The sequence below is a fragment of the Lepisosteus oculatus genome, chromosome 3 (genome assembly GCF_040954835.1).
Source record: "Lepisosteus oculatus isolate fLepOcu1 chromosome 3, fLepOcu1.hap2, whole genome shotgun sequence".
Lineage (NCBI taxonomy): Eukaryota > Metazoa > Chordata > Actinopteri > Semionotiformes > Lepisosteidae > Lepisosteus > Lepisosteus oculatus.
The window spans coordinates 3,829,523-3,847,129 of NC_090698.1; the positions used below are offsets into that span (position 1 = coordinate 3,829,523).

General features: G+C 43.5%; 1 protein-coding gene across 4 annotated transcripts; it reads right to left on the minus strand.

The window, feature by feature from the left end:
- Positions 1-7,613: 7,613 nt before the first annotated feature.
- socs9 (suppressor of cytokine signaling 9) lies at positions 7,614-15,387 on the minus strand. Of its 4 annotated transcripts, none has more exons than XM_015341082.2 (3): positions 15,266-15,387; positions 14,501-14,617; positions 7,614-13,397 (listed from the first exon to the last, which is right to left on the minus strand). In XM_015341082.2, exon 3 carries the CDS (start codon positions 13,175-13,177, stop codon positions 11,531-11,533), a length of 1,647 nt encoding a protein of 548 aa, XP_015196568.2. In that variant the 5' UTR covers positions 13,178-13,397; positions 14,501-14,617; positions 15,266-15,387; the 3' UTR covers positions 7,614-11,530. The 4 variants fall into 4 exon arrangements, with proteins under 4 accessions (XP_015196568.2, XP_015196566.2, XP_015196567.2 ...); XM_015341080.2 differs by having other exon boundaries at positions 15,151-15,387; XM_015341081.2 differs by having other exon boundaries at positions 15,135-15,387.
- Between the last annotated feature and the right edge of the window lie 2,220 nt (positions 15,388-17,607).

Below are 17,607 nucleotides of genomic sequence, written 5' to 3' on the forward strand. Positions count from 1 at the left end.
GTCCAGATGTATAATACAAGAATATACAGATGAGTTACTGACAGGTCCTGTCTCGATGACTATTGATGGCAATTTTATAAAGTCACTTGTTCTTGCGAAATTAAAATGGACAGAAAGAAGTACCAGGTCAAGGCCCATGAATTCTGTACCAGGTCCCCAGTGCCATCACAGGCCTTTTGTCCCCTTAGTCATTTCGGTTATGTAATAGAAACTTCTTAAACTGAACCAGCAGCTATATCACCATGCAACTGGTATCCCACTGAAGCTCTGCAGCTGTGAGCCTGGCCAGTACCTGGATGGGAGACCTCCTGAGACAGCTGAGGCTGCTGCTGGAAGAGGTGTTAGTGGGGCCAGCATGGGTTGCTCACCCTGCAGTTTGTATGGGTATAGTGACAAGGAAAAATCCAGGTTTTGGCAATTGAATTCTGTCAATAGCAAGAGTGCATCTATAAAGATGTGACGGGATTCAAAATGGAAGGGACTGCAGTGACAACGGAAAGGCAGTCCCACATCAACTGGGCAGCAGCGTGATTGAATTAGATCCTCTTAGCAATCGAGGATTAGACTTGTTTGCAGAGCCAATGGTAGTGAAAGCAGTAGTTTTTGTGTTTTCTTAAATGTGGTTCTTGAGTCAGCTACATTTATCATGAAAAGATTTACACAAGATCTCTGCTCGGACGCCTTCATCTGCATTACAGAAGTTCTGTTTTATTTTTTCATTTTAGTAGCTGAGGAGGGGTCTCCAGAACAGAGCAGAAAACAGTATCTGACCTTGTGAATACATATTAGAGCTTGAGGACTTAATTTAAATGGACCCTGCGAAACGTGTCTTTCCTCTTCAGCACTGCAAAAGAGTTGTTTTTAAGCCTTTTCCAGCAGCCAAGGAGTACTGCCAGGAACACTGCAGCCAAGAAAGCAAAACAGGAGCAGGAGACAAACACGCTTGAAGAACAATTAATCTGCTTACGGGACCTTAACGGTCTTTGCTTTAACTTCACAAGCGAGAGAACTTCGTCAACACGCTTGCTTAAGCTTCCAAAAACTAATTTGAGAAGAAAAATGAACTCTGAAGGCAGTTTGCCCCTGGCTGCCCATGGCCCAGACTGGCCAGAGTGAGGCCCTGCAGCACCTGCCCTCGAAGTCCCCTGGGGGCTGGCGTCACACATATCAAGAGGTTCCGGTTTTCAGGTGGGCGAGCTGAGGCCATCACAACCAAGCAGACTGTGTCGGTCCAAAACTGTCCCCACTCCCAACCCAAGTACCACCAGTGCTTTCTCTCTGCAAATCTGTGAACATGCACAGGGTACTTTTTTAAAGCAGCACCCAGAATGTGTACATCCTGGGACAGAACATTCATCGACTGGCTTTCACCCAGAGCTGTTGACCAGACCAAGCCTTGCATGTGCATAGGTTGGGCAATCTTCAATTTAAAAATCTTTAACAATTCTGTAACTTTATGAAGTCTTTTTCCAACAGCCTTGCAGCAATAGCGTACTTGAATTAAGTTGATTAGGTATTGTTCTGCACTAGCTTTAAGATGACCATTAAAGCATTACAGTAAGATTAAAGCGGATTATTTTGCAATGATGAGTGATTGAAATTGCCACAAGTTTGCTAAAGTTCCAAAAACAAAGTTAGCCAGTTCTAAGACCCGGCTGGAACTATTTAAGCAGTAGATCCAATCCCAGTCTGATAATTTTGTGCCGAGCAACAGTTATGTAATGGAAACCTCAAATGAACCAATAACAGGACTGATATGAACGTGCTCATTTCCACGGGTTAGATGTTTCCTTTTAACTTTTACATTTTATGAACAACTTCAGAGGAAAAGTGAAAACCTTCAAAACATGTAGCAGCTTGCTAGACCAGTGATCAAAGGTTTCAAAGAAGCACATGGGAGCTTAGCGGACTCGAAAACCAGCAGGATCAGAGGGCCTTCCAAGGGGCAAAGTCAAAATATCTGGACTGAAAACGTTCAAGTCATAACTTTCACAGCTTTCATGCAATCAGCCGGGGTACACAGTGGAGCGCTACGCGTTTGCATCAAAGCCAAAAGCACGTTCATGAAAAAGGGTCATTATTTCCCTATGCTCATTCATCAATGTTACTCCTCACTTTTACACAGCGTCGGTTAAGTGATCAGAGAAAGCTGGGGTCCTGCATCCAAAGGGGAAATTTAGAAACGACTACTTTCAGCTCACAATGAGATCTGTAAAGCACCAAAAACAGAATAAAACGCTGAGATTGTCATGGGGCCCATTTCTTGTTCTTGGTTACATAATTGCAAGCCGCTGGACAATGAAAAACCAAAATAAAAGTTCAGTTGGCGTAAAATGATTTAAGTAACTCGGCATCACAGGGTGGGGGGTAATGTTTCCTACCAGCTGCTGTTTGTTTAAAGCCATCGATCTCTGTCAGCGGTCAGAGCTCACATCAATTAGCATACAGATTTTTCACTGCATGTTTTTATTAGCAACTAATTTCATAGAAGGGACACTCTGCAGTCAGTCATCCTGCAGCAGGGAAGAAATTTCCAATTAATCCTTGAAAAGGTGACTGATACCGCTGTAATTGGCAAGGTCTCAACCACTACAGTGGCTTCTCCTGTTAACCCTAATAAATGCCACTCTCCAGCTATCAGTCAGCTCTTTTCTCATTCAGACAGTAAGCAGCTCCTGTTTTAGATGCAAATAAGCCTGCCATTATTTTGCTTTATAATATGAAAGCTTCAGTTAGAAGATAATTGCCTCGGACAGTGATACATGGAACACTGCGTCCTAAATGCATTAAATGCGAAGGCGAACCGAGTCCCCTCACTGTGTTCAGTAAGGAACAATCAAAGCTTTATCACACAGAAAGACGGGGCAGACTTTAAAAAATAAAAACAGCCAAAACAAACAAAAAAAACTATATAGGGCTTTCAGATCAAAACTTGCTTGAGCTGACTTTAGGTCAAAGAAATCATATACAATCCCCCACCTTCCCCAACCCCCAACTCCCAATTTTAGTGTAACTCTAACCCAGTGAGCTCCCCAGCCTTAAATCCTCGCTCTCACTCAATTTCTATTGCTCAAGGCCACGTCTGCAAGATGAAATTCACGGCTACGATTTCCCTGAATAATTGACATTGTCTGGAACATCACTGACAGATGATAGATGATCAAGGGTGCATCAGCTAGCCAAGGCAATCAGTCTTAAGTGGGAATTCAAATCATGTGACCATATTATGTTCTAACTCTGCGTGGACGTGATAGAACAAGTGCTGAAAAACAGATACTATATATCAGAACTCTAGTGAGGGGAATGGGTATTAAAATGCTCTTTGCCAACTTCAATATTCTCATGTAGCACTTAAGAAACAATAGGAAATTCAACTTATGGAGCTGTCCACAAACCTATACACAATTACAGCCACTGGGCTTCATGCTTATGCTGTTGTGGACCCCTACAAAACCAAGCTTAGGAGTAGCATTATAATACAGTGATCATAACTCCAGTTCTGGAGCCCATAACATGTATGGGCTTTTATTCCATTTCATTCCACAGCTGCTATCAATGACCTAATTGAGCTAATTATGAGCTTACCTGGGCCATTTGTAATACATTCCAAAATATTCCTAATCTTGAGGAGATGTGCATGCAGAATAGAAAGCATTTCTTCACAATAGAAACATCTTTTCACGTCTCCAAAGGCATTGGAAGCACAAAGCACCTATCTTTTTCTCCCAAACGAGAATGGTTCTTTCACAAAGAATATCACAGCTGTACTGGGCTCACCTCACTACACAAGGTAAGCAGTCTTGGCTGCTATTCCCTGACCCTCTGAACTGTTTCTGCAGCCGGTGATAAAGAATAAGTCTCCAATTGTACAGCAGTTTAAACCAATTCAGGTTTTAACAAATCAAGCTGACGAAGCACAAAGCAATAAATTGCTCATTTCCAAGCTCATGGTCCACCTCTCCAAGTCCACTGCAGTGCACTGAAAGATTTGTCTCCTGGCATGTGTTCCTTAGCGTTTTTGCAGGTGATCCTCCCTGGTATTAAACCCATTGACTTAAAATCCTGCCAGGAACACAAACCACCAGATCTCTTTGCCAGGTCCCCGAGAGCTCTAATCACTTACCCACTGTACTGATCACCATTCACCAGTGGGAGACATTATATTGGTTATTTCCGCCATGCACTGCTGGATATGAAATTTCAGATCATGTAAAATTAAAACCAGCATTTTTTTTACTTTATGCACATGAACTCTGCCTCTGGTACATTATCTGTTTCAAAATATAGAAGGCAGTAGCTCTAAAGAACCATCTAGTGGGTAACCGCAGTATTGCAGTTTCAAATTAAGTGCAATTCTGCTATATTCCCATTTTTGATAAGATAAGATCACTTTATTGGCCAAATACGATTTTTTGCATTAGGAATGTATCTTTTCGCATACCAGAGCTTGCTCTCCATCAGATACACAGACACACTGACAGGGAGAGAAGCTTCGGATCAGAGCGCAGGGTCAGACATTTTATAAGGCGCCCCTGAAGTAGTTGGGGTTCAGGGCCTCGCTCAGGGGCCCAACGGAGTAGGATTCCTCTGCCGGCCGTGGGATTTGAGCCGGCAACCTTCCAGCCACAGGCGCAGATCCACCGCACTGCCCCGCAGTGTTCTCACACAGAGTTACAGGAAGGCCCTCTGAGGTAGCAGGCACCTCCAGGCCTTGGAGGCTGGTCTTATCAGTGTGCTTACATCATCAGTTACTTCAGGATTTGGGAGAAGGCATTAATTAACTCCACAATTAGCTCAATTAATCAAAAGCCCGAGAGGAACAAGAAAAACAGAAGCTGCATGGTCCTCAAGGAACAGTCAGTCAATGATTGCTGAGCTGCTGCAGTGCGTAGGATTTCATTTTGTACTTCCACAGTTTATCACAGGCATGCAATAACTGGTGGCACTGACATGGAAAGCTTATCACTAGAATATTTGTTTATAGATTCCGAACCAGTGACCTCAAATACCAAAGAATAGGAAGTGGGTGTAAAAATGAGACCTGGAGGTACTTGTTTACTCCAAGGGTTGTGGAAGTCTGGAACAAGCCACCCAGTCATCACAATCTTGTTTTCAAGAACAGCTGGATTAGATTGTCAGATCAATTTACTAAGTATAAAAACAGCTAGATAGGGCAGATAGCCTCCTTTTTCGCAATTTTACTTGTGTTCTTATTTCCTGAATTATTGGGTCTGGCTATACCTGGACTGAATATGCTCAAAAGTGCACTCATGTTCCAAGAGATTTTTTTTGGACGTTTCTGCAAGTGAAGAACAAAATCCCTCAAGATTTGCTCAGAAACTGGAGGCTCAGTGTTTTGATAAACCTCCAGCTCCACTGCACTGCAAGATGTTGAACTGGGAGTACAGAAATGGCAATTAAAACCAAAAGCAAAAAAATGTGCTGTCATTTAGGTCGTGCTAACTGATTTAACCAGAAAACCAGCACAGCACGGTCACAAAATGTTTTTTCATGAAGCTGGAGGGAAATGCCACAGCTTTCTCAGAGCCCTGTAAAATTTCACAGAAATTCCTGGAATGCCAGAGACCTCCCTGCAAAGCAGAAGGAAGAACTGCAGAGAAGCACGCAGACAAAGCAGGAAAGCTAAGCTGAGGTCGAGAGATTAACCATCCGCAAGACTAAGTAATGCCACGCCTAGATAAAATAAAGATAAAAAATAAAAAAGTTAAGGTCTGTGCTGTTATTGCACTACAGATTACGAGAATCATTCTTGAGGCATTTCTCTGCTTTGTTCAATAACCACAGACCAGCTTCACTGAAATTCCAAAGCGGCTCTTACATGACAACCGATACTGCTTATTTCTCTCCTGTGTTTAAAGAAAGGAAACTGCAACCCCATGTTTAAGCAGCACACTCAACCCAGAGGTCTGGAGGAGCTCCAGGTTCTGACCGCAGAGGTTTGAGAGATTTTTTCTTAGAAGTGGAAAAACACATTTCCAATACATTGCTTTTCGGTAAGGGGTTTCCTCCCTGTTGGAGTCTATATTACATTTCTCAAGCATCCCAGTCCGAACTGAAATGCTCTTGACTTCTGGCTCTCCATAATTCCCCACTGAGGTAGACTGAACCAGAACATCAGACTTTTGTACATACTGTACACTACTACAGGCTCAAGACACCTTTGCCATGTTCAATGAAACGGTAGAAAAAAATGTAGATCTACAGGAAAATCCCACTTGAACAGGTTTTAACCTCCATATTTGTACTTCTGCATGTTTATAGATATTATATCTATGCTTCCTACATACCTCACAGGCCCAAACTCAAGATTCTGAAACTATAAACTGACTTTAAACATCTCAAACTGGAGCCAGGGAATTTTTTAAAAAATAATTTTATCCCAGGAGCAACATTTCCCCCACGTAATTGAAAAGAGCAAATGGCTCACCAGAAAGGACGGCAATTAATGTTTCAATTAGAGCACAGGCTGCGGTGCTGTAACCTCGGGCATGCGGGTACTGACGCCTTCAGGCTGCGAAGGCACAAACCCACTAGAGTGCTGCCAGGGTAGGGCAGGCGTTGGCGAACCAGGGTCCCGTCAGCTCCTCTCACAGGAAACTGCAGGGCAACTGCGGCCTCGTGGTGATGTCACAGAGTGAGACGAGCTGCTCCTCCAATCAGAATGAACTCTTCTGTAAGGCGCTGCGGCGCTGAGTGGCTGTGACTGGCGGGCACGCCAGCGCTCCCCGCTTCCCCAAATCAGATCTGACCAGGAGTCTCTATGCTGAACAGCTGGCGATTCCAAAATGAGTAGGTTTACAGTAAAGCTTCCTAATCCTGGACCTGGTGATCCACACACCCGTTGGTTTAAGGTTTAGCCCAGCCCTCAGTGACACAATCAAGCCCTTCCTTCATGAAATAATAATAAGATTAATTTTAACTAGATGTTCCCAACTCTTAAACAAGTTGGAGCTTTAACTGTTATATTTTGTCAGTGAAATAAAACCCCCAACTTGCAAATAGAAACAAAATGCAAAAGTTCTAAGGAACTTCTTAGATCAATGAAGGCTTCAGTTAGCTTATGAAGGCTTTCATTCCATCTGACCAGCGGGTGTGCAGGTCAACAAGACCAGGATTGAGAACTACTGCTGTATGGAAAAAAGAGGGATGACAGCTACAACACGGGTCTCTTAGAAAAATATCAGCAAAAACCTTTGAGACATACTCCACTTCCGGATCGTGGTCGCCCGTCTTTTCTTTTTCTTTAAGATAAACGCAAGATAAACAACGTTTTTTTCAAACCACTCCACAAATTTTCTCCCATGCAAGTATTCTCCAATATCATCACAACAAAACCATAAAGTTTGTTTCCACAGATGTGACACTATTGTGCAATAAACCAATAAATTAAAGGGACTTTTTTTTTCTCTCAGAGAAGAATGTTTCAGTTTTCAAGTACATATGCAATTTGTACAAATCATGTGCTTATTCGAAGCATGGGCGTGTTGGAAAGTAATGCCAGTTTCTTCAGTAAGAATTTAGCAGTTTTCTTAACAAATCACAAGTTTTTGAACAACAAACTTTTCAGACATTAAAAAAAACAACAACAGATCCAACATCAACAGATTTACTAGCAAAAGCAAACGCATTCCAACAAGTGGCATACAGAATCGACTGTTCAGGAAACAGTGCTTCTTGCTTTTAAGAGTCCGTGCACATCAATGTTTTTTCTGCATCTTTGCAAAAAAAAAAGTTGGCAGCGTTACACTTGAGATCAAAACGCAGAGGTCTAAACCTGGAGAATGCTAACAATATGGGAATGTAAACAAGATTATGTGCAAATACAGTGGATAGTTTCGTACATTGCGGACTGACAGAAAAAAAAGATTTCAGTGCTTAATATTCCGCCAACCTCAACATCACATAGTGATTAACAGCAACTGCACAGTAGCACCCATGACAGGTGAATGAATCATGACTGCATTGTGAATTTTTAGCATATGGCAATACGACTTTTTGGCTTTTTAAATAGGACAAAAATCTACGTTTTTGTATAACAGACAGGGTGAATCCTGCTAACAGAGAAGAGTTACTCCCTAATATAAAGCCCTTTACTGAGGAATAAACTGCAAAGCCAAAGAGAACAGTATATTAAATTCAATTTAGTCACAGAAGCATTATATGACCTGAAAATGTTTTACTGCCTTTCTTTCTATGTTGACTTAACTACTTTCAGAAAATAGTTTCTTTACTTGCAGAGAAGACAATGTAATACACTACTGTACCTCAGGGATTAGAATACAAATGACAAAGTCTAAAAATGTCTCATTTGATTACCACCATGACAAAGCACGCAGCAGACTGAATTATGAGCTCAAGCATGAATCGGTGAAGAATAATTCATTCCGAGACTTATGAAGTGCTGGCAGCAATTGCAGTTTAAGTACAAGTTCAGATAAATCCAGTTTTATTTCAGATTTAACAATGTAAAAAACAGTGCAATAAGTCACTCATAAATTGCATCCTCTAAAGTTACCGGTCTGACACGTGAAATTATAGCTGTATTCGAAGAGCTGCTACAAAGTAAATCAAAGAAAATATTCCTGTCCTGTGCTGTACAGTTTACATCATTCACAAGATGAACTTCATACAGCACAATAAAGGAAGTACAAATTTGGGGTTAGCATAGACATGTAGACAGACTTTTTTTCTATGTAAAAATAGTGGGCACAACACTTTAATGCTTTTTTTCCTATTTTATTCAGTTCTTGCCTGCACAATGTCTGTAATTTAGGCTGTGCTTTGTGTATTTAAAGAAACCATAAATATCTCCTAATTTCTCAATTAACCATTTCAGAAAAAATGACTTCTTGGAAACACTTGCAAAACTAAAAAGGATGCATGACAGCCAACACTCTGAGACTAACTTGGAATGGAGAATGACAGCCATGATCAAATTATCACAGAGAAAAGCCCCCGGCAGTTCACAAGAAAACATGTTTATAAAGCCTGTTCAAGAATAATGAGTGTCCAAACCTAAACCTCATTTTTCGACCACCCCCAATGATAGTGCACAAACTCAGAGTTTTCCTGAAAAATTACAGGAGTCATTTAGGAGGAGTAATTACAGGAGTAATTTATGGAATTTAGGCTGTGCTTAGTTTCTTTGCTAAGGCCATCAATTGATGATCCAATTAACCATTCCAGACAAAATGACTTCGTGAAAACACTTGCCAAAACTTAAAAAAAATTATTGACAGCAGACACTCGGAGACTAGTACAGTTAGTACACTCAACCAAATGCATGGGGCAACTTACTCTTTTCCGAGACCAGCTTTAATCAGAGATGACCAAGAACAAAGGTAACAGAAATATCAACAGAGTGAACCAACAGTAGGTAGCAAGATAAGAAAGTTCTCCCCAAGTCCTTAAGGGCAAAACACATTGTGCAGCAACGTTTTGCTTCCTGATAAATTCCCAGGGACAAGTTCTTAATACATACCGAATCAAGGCAGAGAATGCAAAGTCTTAACCAAAAACTCACAAACACTGGCTCATTCTGGGCAACTGAAGAAATGTCAGCATGTGTTTTCTTTTGTAGACTCCACAGCAGGATCTTATGTTCTGACGATCAAAGGGGCTTCACTGAGAGGAGACGGGGTGCTTGATGTTTCATTTTCCCACCTGAAATGCGCCCGTACCATTTTGAAAGACTTGCAGGAGATATGACTTTGGAAATTGTCTTCTGTTCTGAAGGCTGGAATATCAATCCTGAGTTTCAGGTACAGGATGGTCTTCCCATGGTGTTACACCACCCAACAGCCCAGTCCTTCCCAGGTCTATAAATCCTATGTGAGACAGCAAGCAGCCCGATACAGCACCGAAGGAAAACTACCTATGATTCTGACATTATTTTGCCAAGGTAATTTAAGGTATGATGTAACTGTGACCGGAACTGCTCTATATTGTAGTTTGTCACAAAACAAGAAGGTTTCATTTTCCACTTGGGTATTCAGTCTCAAATATGATAAGACAAAAGGGTCTTAGCCCGTGCAGATGGTCTACGTTGGAACTGGGTCATGCAGTTTATGTCCAAACACCCAAATATCTTCCAGGTGCCATTATCAACTTCGCAATCCCTTCGTTTGTCATCAGGATTATTGGTGGATCACAGATTTCATTACACAACGACCAACCACAGAGGATACAAAAGTTGTTGTTTTTTAGATCAATGAAGTGATATGGCTAGTCATTTCGTGCTTGGGAAATGTGCTTGTTCCAGAGAGCAGAGGTAGTTCTAGGTAATCAAAAGTACCAGCGATCCATTCTCCTCCATTCTCTCTGCTGTTTCAAGGTGGAGGACTGCTAGACGAGCAGGCTATTAATTGGCTCCCACTAACATTCGTCAAGAGTGGTCCCACCCTTCTTTACTGCACAACCAGATAGCACAAAGCTCCTCATCTTCGCGTTCCTAATTTTTTCCCCCCACTTTCTTCACTTTATTGGGCTTATCTACTTTAAAAGTATCAGCAGGCTGCTCAGTGATAAAGCTTGACTGGAATAAAACTGCTTAATGTGGACATTTATCGGCACAAGGCATTAGGACTCCAGATTTGGAACAGGACACACAAGGAGACCCCTTAACTTATGAAGGTGTTTTTTATAGAAACTCAGTTCCATATCGCTGCAGCAGTGCTCCAGTGAGCACATCAGTAAGGTGTGAGATGGGGTGAGGCTTGACATTTGGGAACAAACAGATTAATTGGGTGAAAACAAAGAGTTGCGACCAAGTAAGGAAATAACAGTTAACAACGCTTCCTCCAGGATCAGATGTTGTAAAGAGACATGAAATAAAGAATGGCAAAACCAAAAAAAAGTGGTAAATTAAGACATACTTGGCTCTTTTATTTTGAAATCCCATCCACCTTTAAGAAAGATGCTGGAATAAGCATTAAAAAGTATCCTCTGTAGGATAGTGACATGAATTACTTCATTGGACAACAGCTTTTCAGAGGTCTAAATAGAACCTGCTAATAAAGACGACAATAAATAAAAAGAACCAAGAAAAGTGACAGGAATTCACTGAAATCTACCAACTTATCTTCTACCTTAAAATTAGATACACCTGAAGAAGGCTCCACAGCCAAAACGTGTTTCTTTTCTTCTCTTCTCAGCATGGAATAAACCTTTACTTGTTCCTTTGCAGCCTACGCATGCTGACGGAGTTCCCCTACTTGAACTACCTTAGGATTAGGCCTTGTGAAAGAAAGCCTTCAGGTAGCAGGGCCTGACAGAAACGGCCAGCATGATCCGCGCATGAGCTTCCAATCCTCAGCACCAGTGCAGTGGTTCCTGCAAAATGTAACCGAGAGGGCAATTCCACAAGTAAAAAAAGAAAATCTACAGGAAAGAAAAATACGCCTATGAATGTCAAGAAGCGCCTGTTGTGCCAGGAACGTGCACGAGAACGCTGACTTGACGCGAGCTCTAAACTGGAGGGCAGGGTGAGCTGAGGAAGGCGCTGTTCAGGCTACTCCCACCAGGTGTCAAATCTCCTGACTCGCACTTTCTGCTTGTAATGATACTCCTTGAGGTGCTCCTTGAGGGCGCTGGGGATGGGCAGAACATCGATGCCGTCATAGGTGGTGCAGCTGGCAATCACAGCCCGGCAGATGTGCTGCAGGCTGAAGGGGTGGACGCGGTGGATGGGGTTGGAGAGCAGCGGCTCAAAGAACATGCAGGAGTTGGGGTCCTTGTAATGCTCCAGGAGGCCCGTCACGGTGGAGGCGTAGAAGACGCTGGGGTCGTGCACGTCGAAGCTGAAGTTGTGGTTCCACTGCTCGATGCGGGCGTGCAGGGAGCGGCCGTAGCGCCGGAAGCTGACGGAGAAGAGGTAGTCCTCCTGGGCCGAATCCCGCAGCAGGAAGGTGCCCTCCGGCTTGCCCTCCAGGAGGGCCTCGGCCTCGTAGCGGTCCATCACCCCCCAGTAGCAGGGCAGGTTAGTGATCTGGAGGAGGTCGGGCACCAGGCAGTGGATGTAGTCGATCTGCGTGTGGACCCGGTAGCTCTCCCTGGCTTTCAGGCGATCCGACTGCAGGACCGCAGAGGACAGTGGTCGGACAGCCGCGGCGGCTGAAGATGACAAATTGGAAGAGGATGCTGCAGATGATGCAGAAGAAGCCACCACATCATCTAAGGTGTCCAAGCAGTTTTGCAGAAGGAAGTGCTGCTGTTGTTGTTGTTGTTGTTGCTGCTGCTGCTGCTGCTGTTGCTGCTGTTGCTGCTGCTGCTGTTGTTGTTGCTGCTGCTGCTGTAGCTGTAGCTGCTGCTGCAGTGTAGCCCGGTCATCTCCTGCCAGCTCATTCATGCCATGCGCCAGTTTGGGCCCAAGCTTGTAGAGTGGGTTGATCTGTGCAGTCACCTCAAAGGTGTGGATATGGGCATTGGGCGGTGGCTCAACTCCCTGCTCGATGCTGATGCGCCTCCTCTCCCGAAGGCGGTCATCTTCATCCTCCACCACAGCCGTGATGGGCGAGCCCAGTGTGTTCCCGTTGAGGGTGTCCAGCAGGGCAGGCTGGGAGATGGGCACCGTGTGCTGCTTGATGAGGTACCACTTCTGTGCCAGGTCAGAGCCAGCTGGGAAGGGGCACTTGTCCAGCATGAGCTCGCTGAGGTGGATCTTCCTGCGAGAGGAAGAGGAGGCACATGACGAGGTGGAGGAAGAGGGGGAGAGGCTGGGAGACGGAGTGCTGCTGCTCTTGATGGGGAAGCACTGCCCCACTGCATCCTGGATCTTCTGCCGCAAGGAGCGGCTGCTGGGCAACTTTGCACTGCCACCTTCGCCCTCCCCTTCCTCTGTCCCTGCCACCGGCCTGTCCACGCCCAACTCCTGCAGGGCAGTGCCCGCTGACGTCAGGTCCTGCCACCTGCACCTCTCCTGAAAAGGCAACCCAGTGTCCCCAGGGTCTCTACCACCCTGCAGCTCTCCATACTCAAAGCCATCGCTCACAGGGCGCTCCGGAAGTGGATTCTGGGGAGGCCTGCCTTTCTTCTTCCCTCTTCCACTCTTCCGGCCATTGCCCTCCCTCCTCTCCTCCGAGCGGCTCTGTCTCACTTTGGGTCGGGCGCCCCGCTCTTTCTCTTTGCCCCGCTCCTCTGCTTCTGGGGACTGCGACATCTCAGTCTGGGGAGAACTCCGGAGCGTGCCGGAGGGGCGGCGAGCTACGATTCTGCGCTGTAAAATAAGTGGCGCACACTCGTGTCGTTATCAATGGAGGTGGTGGTGGTGGTGGTGGGGGGTCACAGTTATCTCAGCAGGAGATCCCTGGTACAGCAGCTTTCGTCAGGCTGTTCTCCATACTTCAGGTGCTCCACTCTGCTTCTCATGTTCCCGGAGTCTAAGACAAAAGAGAGCCGCATTCAGAGCAGTCGAGCCTGTGATGAAAGAGTTAAAACCCTCACAGAACTGACACAGGGCAAAGTAAGCCCAGTGAAAAACCTGTGGAACATGCAAAAGGCAAGTCTGACTAAACAGTTCAAAATATTACCCAGGTGTGCAGCAGCTAGGGCGTCCAGTGAGGGCAGCACAATATTGTCTGTCCCGTGTTTGTATATAACTCAATGTCCCTGACAATGTAATGTTAGTTTTTAATTTAAAGACGTTCTTAATAATAAATAACACTTTGCAGGATATTTTAGAACTTGGGGATTGTGAAGTTATTCACTGTCCTCCCTGCAAAATCAGTCTCCCTGCAGAGAAATTCAGGACATGTGATGCAACAGAACTGTGGAACTTCTTATGAAAGAAAAAAAGTATTTCTGCCCTTGTGAAAATGACTACCTAGATGAATAATGGCCAACATCACAATTACTTCTGTTATTCCTAAACACCTCTTTTTTTTTCAGCACCACAAGCTCCTCATAATAGCAAAAACTGATTCTTCTATAATTTGTTGCATGTTTGTTTCAACATGCACATTTATCCAGAAACTGCCTTTTTAACTGCTTGCCTGAATTTTAATTTCTTTATACATTTAAATAGATGTAAAATTCCCATACTATTCCCATAAAAGGCAAAAACATACAAAAGTAACAAAAAAAAATCACAGGCCATAACAAAAAAGCTGACAAAATGTCAGCTCAATTAGTCAATGTAAACCTCTGTAAAACAACCACTGTAAAACTGTAAAATTAGGTTTAACCTAATTAAACCTCAATTAGTCACTGTATTTCCAATCCAAAACTGGAAATTCTTTGTAATGTGACTGAAATGCGTACTTGTAGTAGCTACTGAAAATGCATATAAAATGAACAGCAGCAGCTGAAAAAAAAATATTGAAGATATAGCGAAAGTAAAACATTAAATCATCCAGGTGGGGCTGCACATTGGTGGTGGTAGAGGGGAGTCCCCATTACCTGTAAAGTGCTTTGAGTGGAGTGTCCAGAAAAGCACTATATATGTGTAAGCAATTATTATTATTATTATTATTATTATTATTACCTCTCCAGCTGCTTAAGCAAGCTGATGGAACCGACAGATCAATGTCTCTTTCACAGGGATAAAGCAGCTACGTTAACTGTCCTTACTCGCCAGAATGACAAAGCCAAACTCTTCTTTCTGGAGAAAGGATGCAAAGAGAATCAATAATTAAAAAAGAAAACACACTGACACACAGCAGGCTTGCAGAAGTCGTTCTGTTAAAGTTAAAATTATATACATTTTACGTCAGTGTTCACATGTTAATCACTTGCGTTATTCCAGACGTTACAAACTGTACCGATCCTTAAGTTAAAAACCGTAAAAAAATAAGTGTATGTTTCTTAGGCTTAATAATGCGTCCTAGTATGACAGTTAAACTATGAAAGTCTATTTCAAGTCATTGAAAAAGATGTCCTCATACATATAACTAACGAGGACACACAACGGAAAACGGATCACTAACAGGAGAGACCAACAACACAGTTCAGAAAATACTCGACTGCCAACGTTACTAAACACTGTACACGCGTATTTAACAATCTGCAATGATCAATTTTATAATTCTTAAAGTTAAAGTACAACAGGAAATAATACAATTCCCCCATTCATTACGAAAAGGTCCATTTGTTGAAAGGATTACAGTAACACACGACACCTGAGTATTCACACACCGCTGTAGATGAATTGGTAGCTGAAAAACACACATGTAGACGGTACACTTTAACCGTTACAAAATGGGTGTCCACACGGTATTGAAGTATAATACCGTACTGTACGATTAAATACCTAAGTTGAGCTAAAAACCATCACCCAACATTTTGTTACACACACAACCGAGACACCCAGCCGATCCCAAACGGGCGAGAGATTTCCTTGTTAAAGAGACAGGAAAACCGCGAAGCGGCTCCTTGCGGCAGTATGAAGACAGGCGCCCGGCGAGCCGGTTCTGTTGCGCCCTCTGGCGGGCGGAGGATCGCGCTGCTCGGCTTCTTCATCCGACGCGGCTCGACGGTGGAAAATATGCGCCCTCACGTGTGCGGAGGACCGCCCGGCGCGGCACCAAACCCGGGGACTGAAGAGTTTGCACATGCGTTGATTTGGCGCATCCTCGGTTTCTTACAGTTTTAATGCATTCTGTCTTCCTTTCACTTGTCTTAGGCCGTTTCACAGTGCTATAAGGAGGATGCACATACGCCTTATAATATTATACTAGACTTAGAATATTTCACGGTGTGGGAAAGATTCGCTGAAACATTAGCCCCCGAAAACAATTTACTGCCTCTTGTAGGTAAGGTAAGGTACCTGCCTTACCCAGGTACGCAACAGTGGGCCTGACTGTACAATGAAGCTATGCCCCCGCTCAGTTTTATTAAAGTGTATCGACCACTTAACGTATTAGCTGCAAACAAGGATTCTTATTATACTATATTAGCCGTCGCGATGTACATAAACAATATACATTATAATACGAGTTTGAACACCTGAAGTGAAATGCTGAACTGTTAATTGAGCTTAATATTTGTACAGTGCAGGTGCTTTAGACATGTACTAAAATCCCCCAGAATCAGTCTGAGGTAAACACGAGGGGTTTACGACAGTTCTTGTTTAATGAACCTATTCAATCCCCATGCAAACTCTTCTCGCTGGCTCACGCTTTTCTTAACCCTTCTATGACAGAAAACACTTTTCGCGGTGCAGTCGAGCCGAGTTATCTTTAAGAAGAGACGAGAGAACTATCCGATTCCCCAGACGATTACATCAACTTTCTCTGAAAAAAACAACAACCTGTCATTCGCCACCTCACCTCAGTGAGATATTTAAAACCTAAAATGATTTAATTTTCGGGATGCACGAGACCAGACAGGCAAACCTAATTTTCCTTCAGTCTTGACGTCAAATTCTTACCTCATTTTAAGTTGCTTTTATATTCCGAAGAAGGAGCAACACCGATAGCTGTTCAGAAACAGTAATACAGAGGGAACAGGGTAGGATTAATGATAACATGGCAAAAACAATCTTCCTCTATTTTCATCTCCCAGCCTGGGTCATTACATTTGTGAGCTGGAGGAAGTCCTTACCACAAGAGGGGTAGGTGAATGCGTTCCAACATCTTCCATGAAAACGAGCTCCGGTCTCAGTCAAATTAAAATTTTAAGGCATGCTTGTCCTCTCTGTTTTAGGATGTTTTGTAAACTGGTCAGACAAAACAAAGGACGAGCATCAATGCCAGTTACTTAGGGCCAGTCCATTTTAGATTTTTATTCAGAGCCGTCACAAGGTGGCAGAAATTTCCAAAAGAGATTTCTGGGTAACGTCAATAGGTTGTCACTGGCTGTGTGGACATTCTGAGTGGACAGTCAGGGAGTGGTGAAGACAGCAATGGCAGTACAGTTGCATCCTTATTTTTTAAATGGCAAAGAGTGCTTCACTAACTCTTAAGCTGAAGAAACAACCTCTTAAAAGGCTGATAATGACAGCCTACAACAATTAAGAATAAAGTACATTCATTTTGTCAGCTGAGGTTACAGTTCTAGAAGAGACATAAAACACACCAGACTCTTACACTGCCACTGACTGAAAAACACTAGATTGGAAATGGGAAGAAATCTATTTTACAGACCATTTGCCTTTTTTTTTGTTACTGTTCATACCCATGAATTCAAGTAGAAGAGAAGAAGCAGTTGTGACTTCAATGTGCATGAAACTCGAAGGAGTCATGATTGATTTTTTTAAGGTGCATTCTGCATCAACAAGTGTTCACCAAGTCTGACAGCTCCTCACATCTTGCCTGTTATTCTGACACCTCAATAAAAAATAAGCTGCATGCTGCTGGCCTTAGAGCCTTAGAGCAAGGTCGACCTGTCAGAGGCCCTCTGCTCACACCTCCTAGGCGTCTTGGAGGGGCCAGACAGAGGCTGCGATGGACTCGTCAGCAGTGGCATCAGGTCCTCTTCATGGATGACTCACTCTTCAGCCTGTTCCACGCAGACGGGAGGGCCGGAGTGTGGAGCAGCAGGTGTTGCATTTCTCCCCCCCCCCCACCAGTATATCTAATTAAATTAGGAAACGTTACCCTTTCACAAAAAGTGAGGATCCCTGCCTTTGTTAGAGCTGCAGATCACAATTCA

Excerpts from the sequence above, each read along its gene's own strand:
- socs9 (XM_015341082.2), bottom strand. The coding sequence starts at position 13,177 with ATGTCGCAGTCCCCAGAAGCAGAGGAGCGGGGCAAAGAGAAAGAGCGG.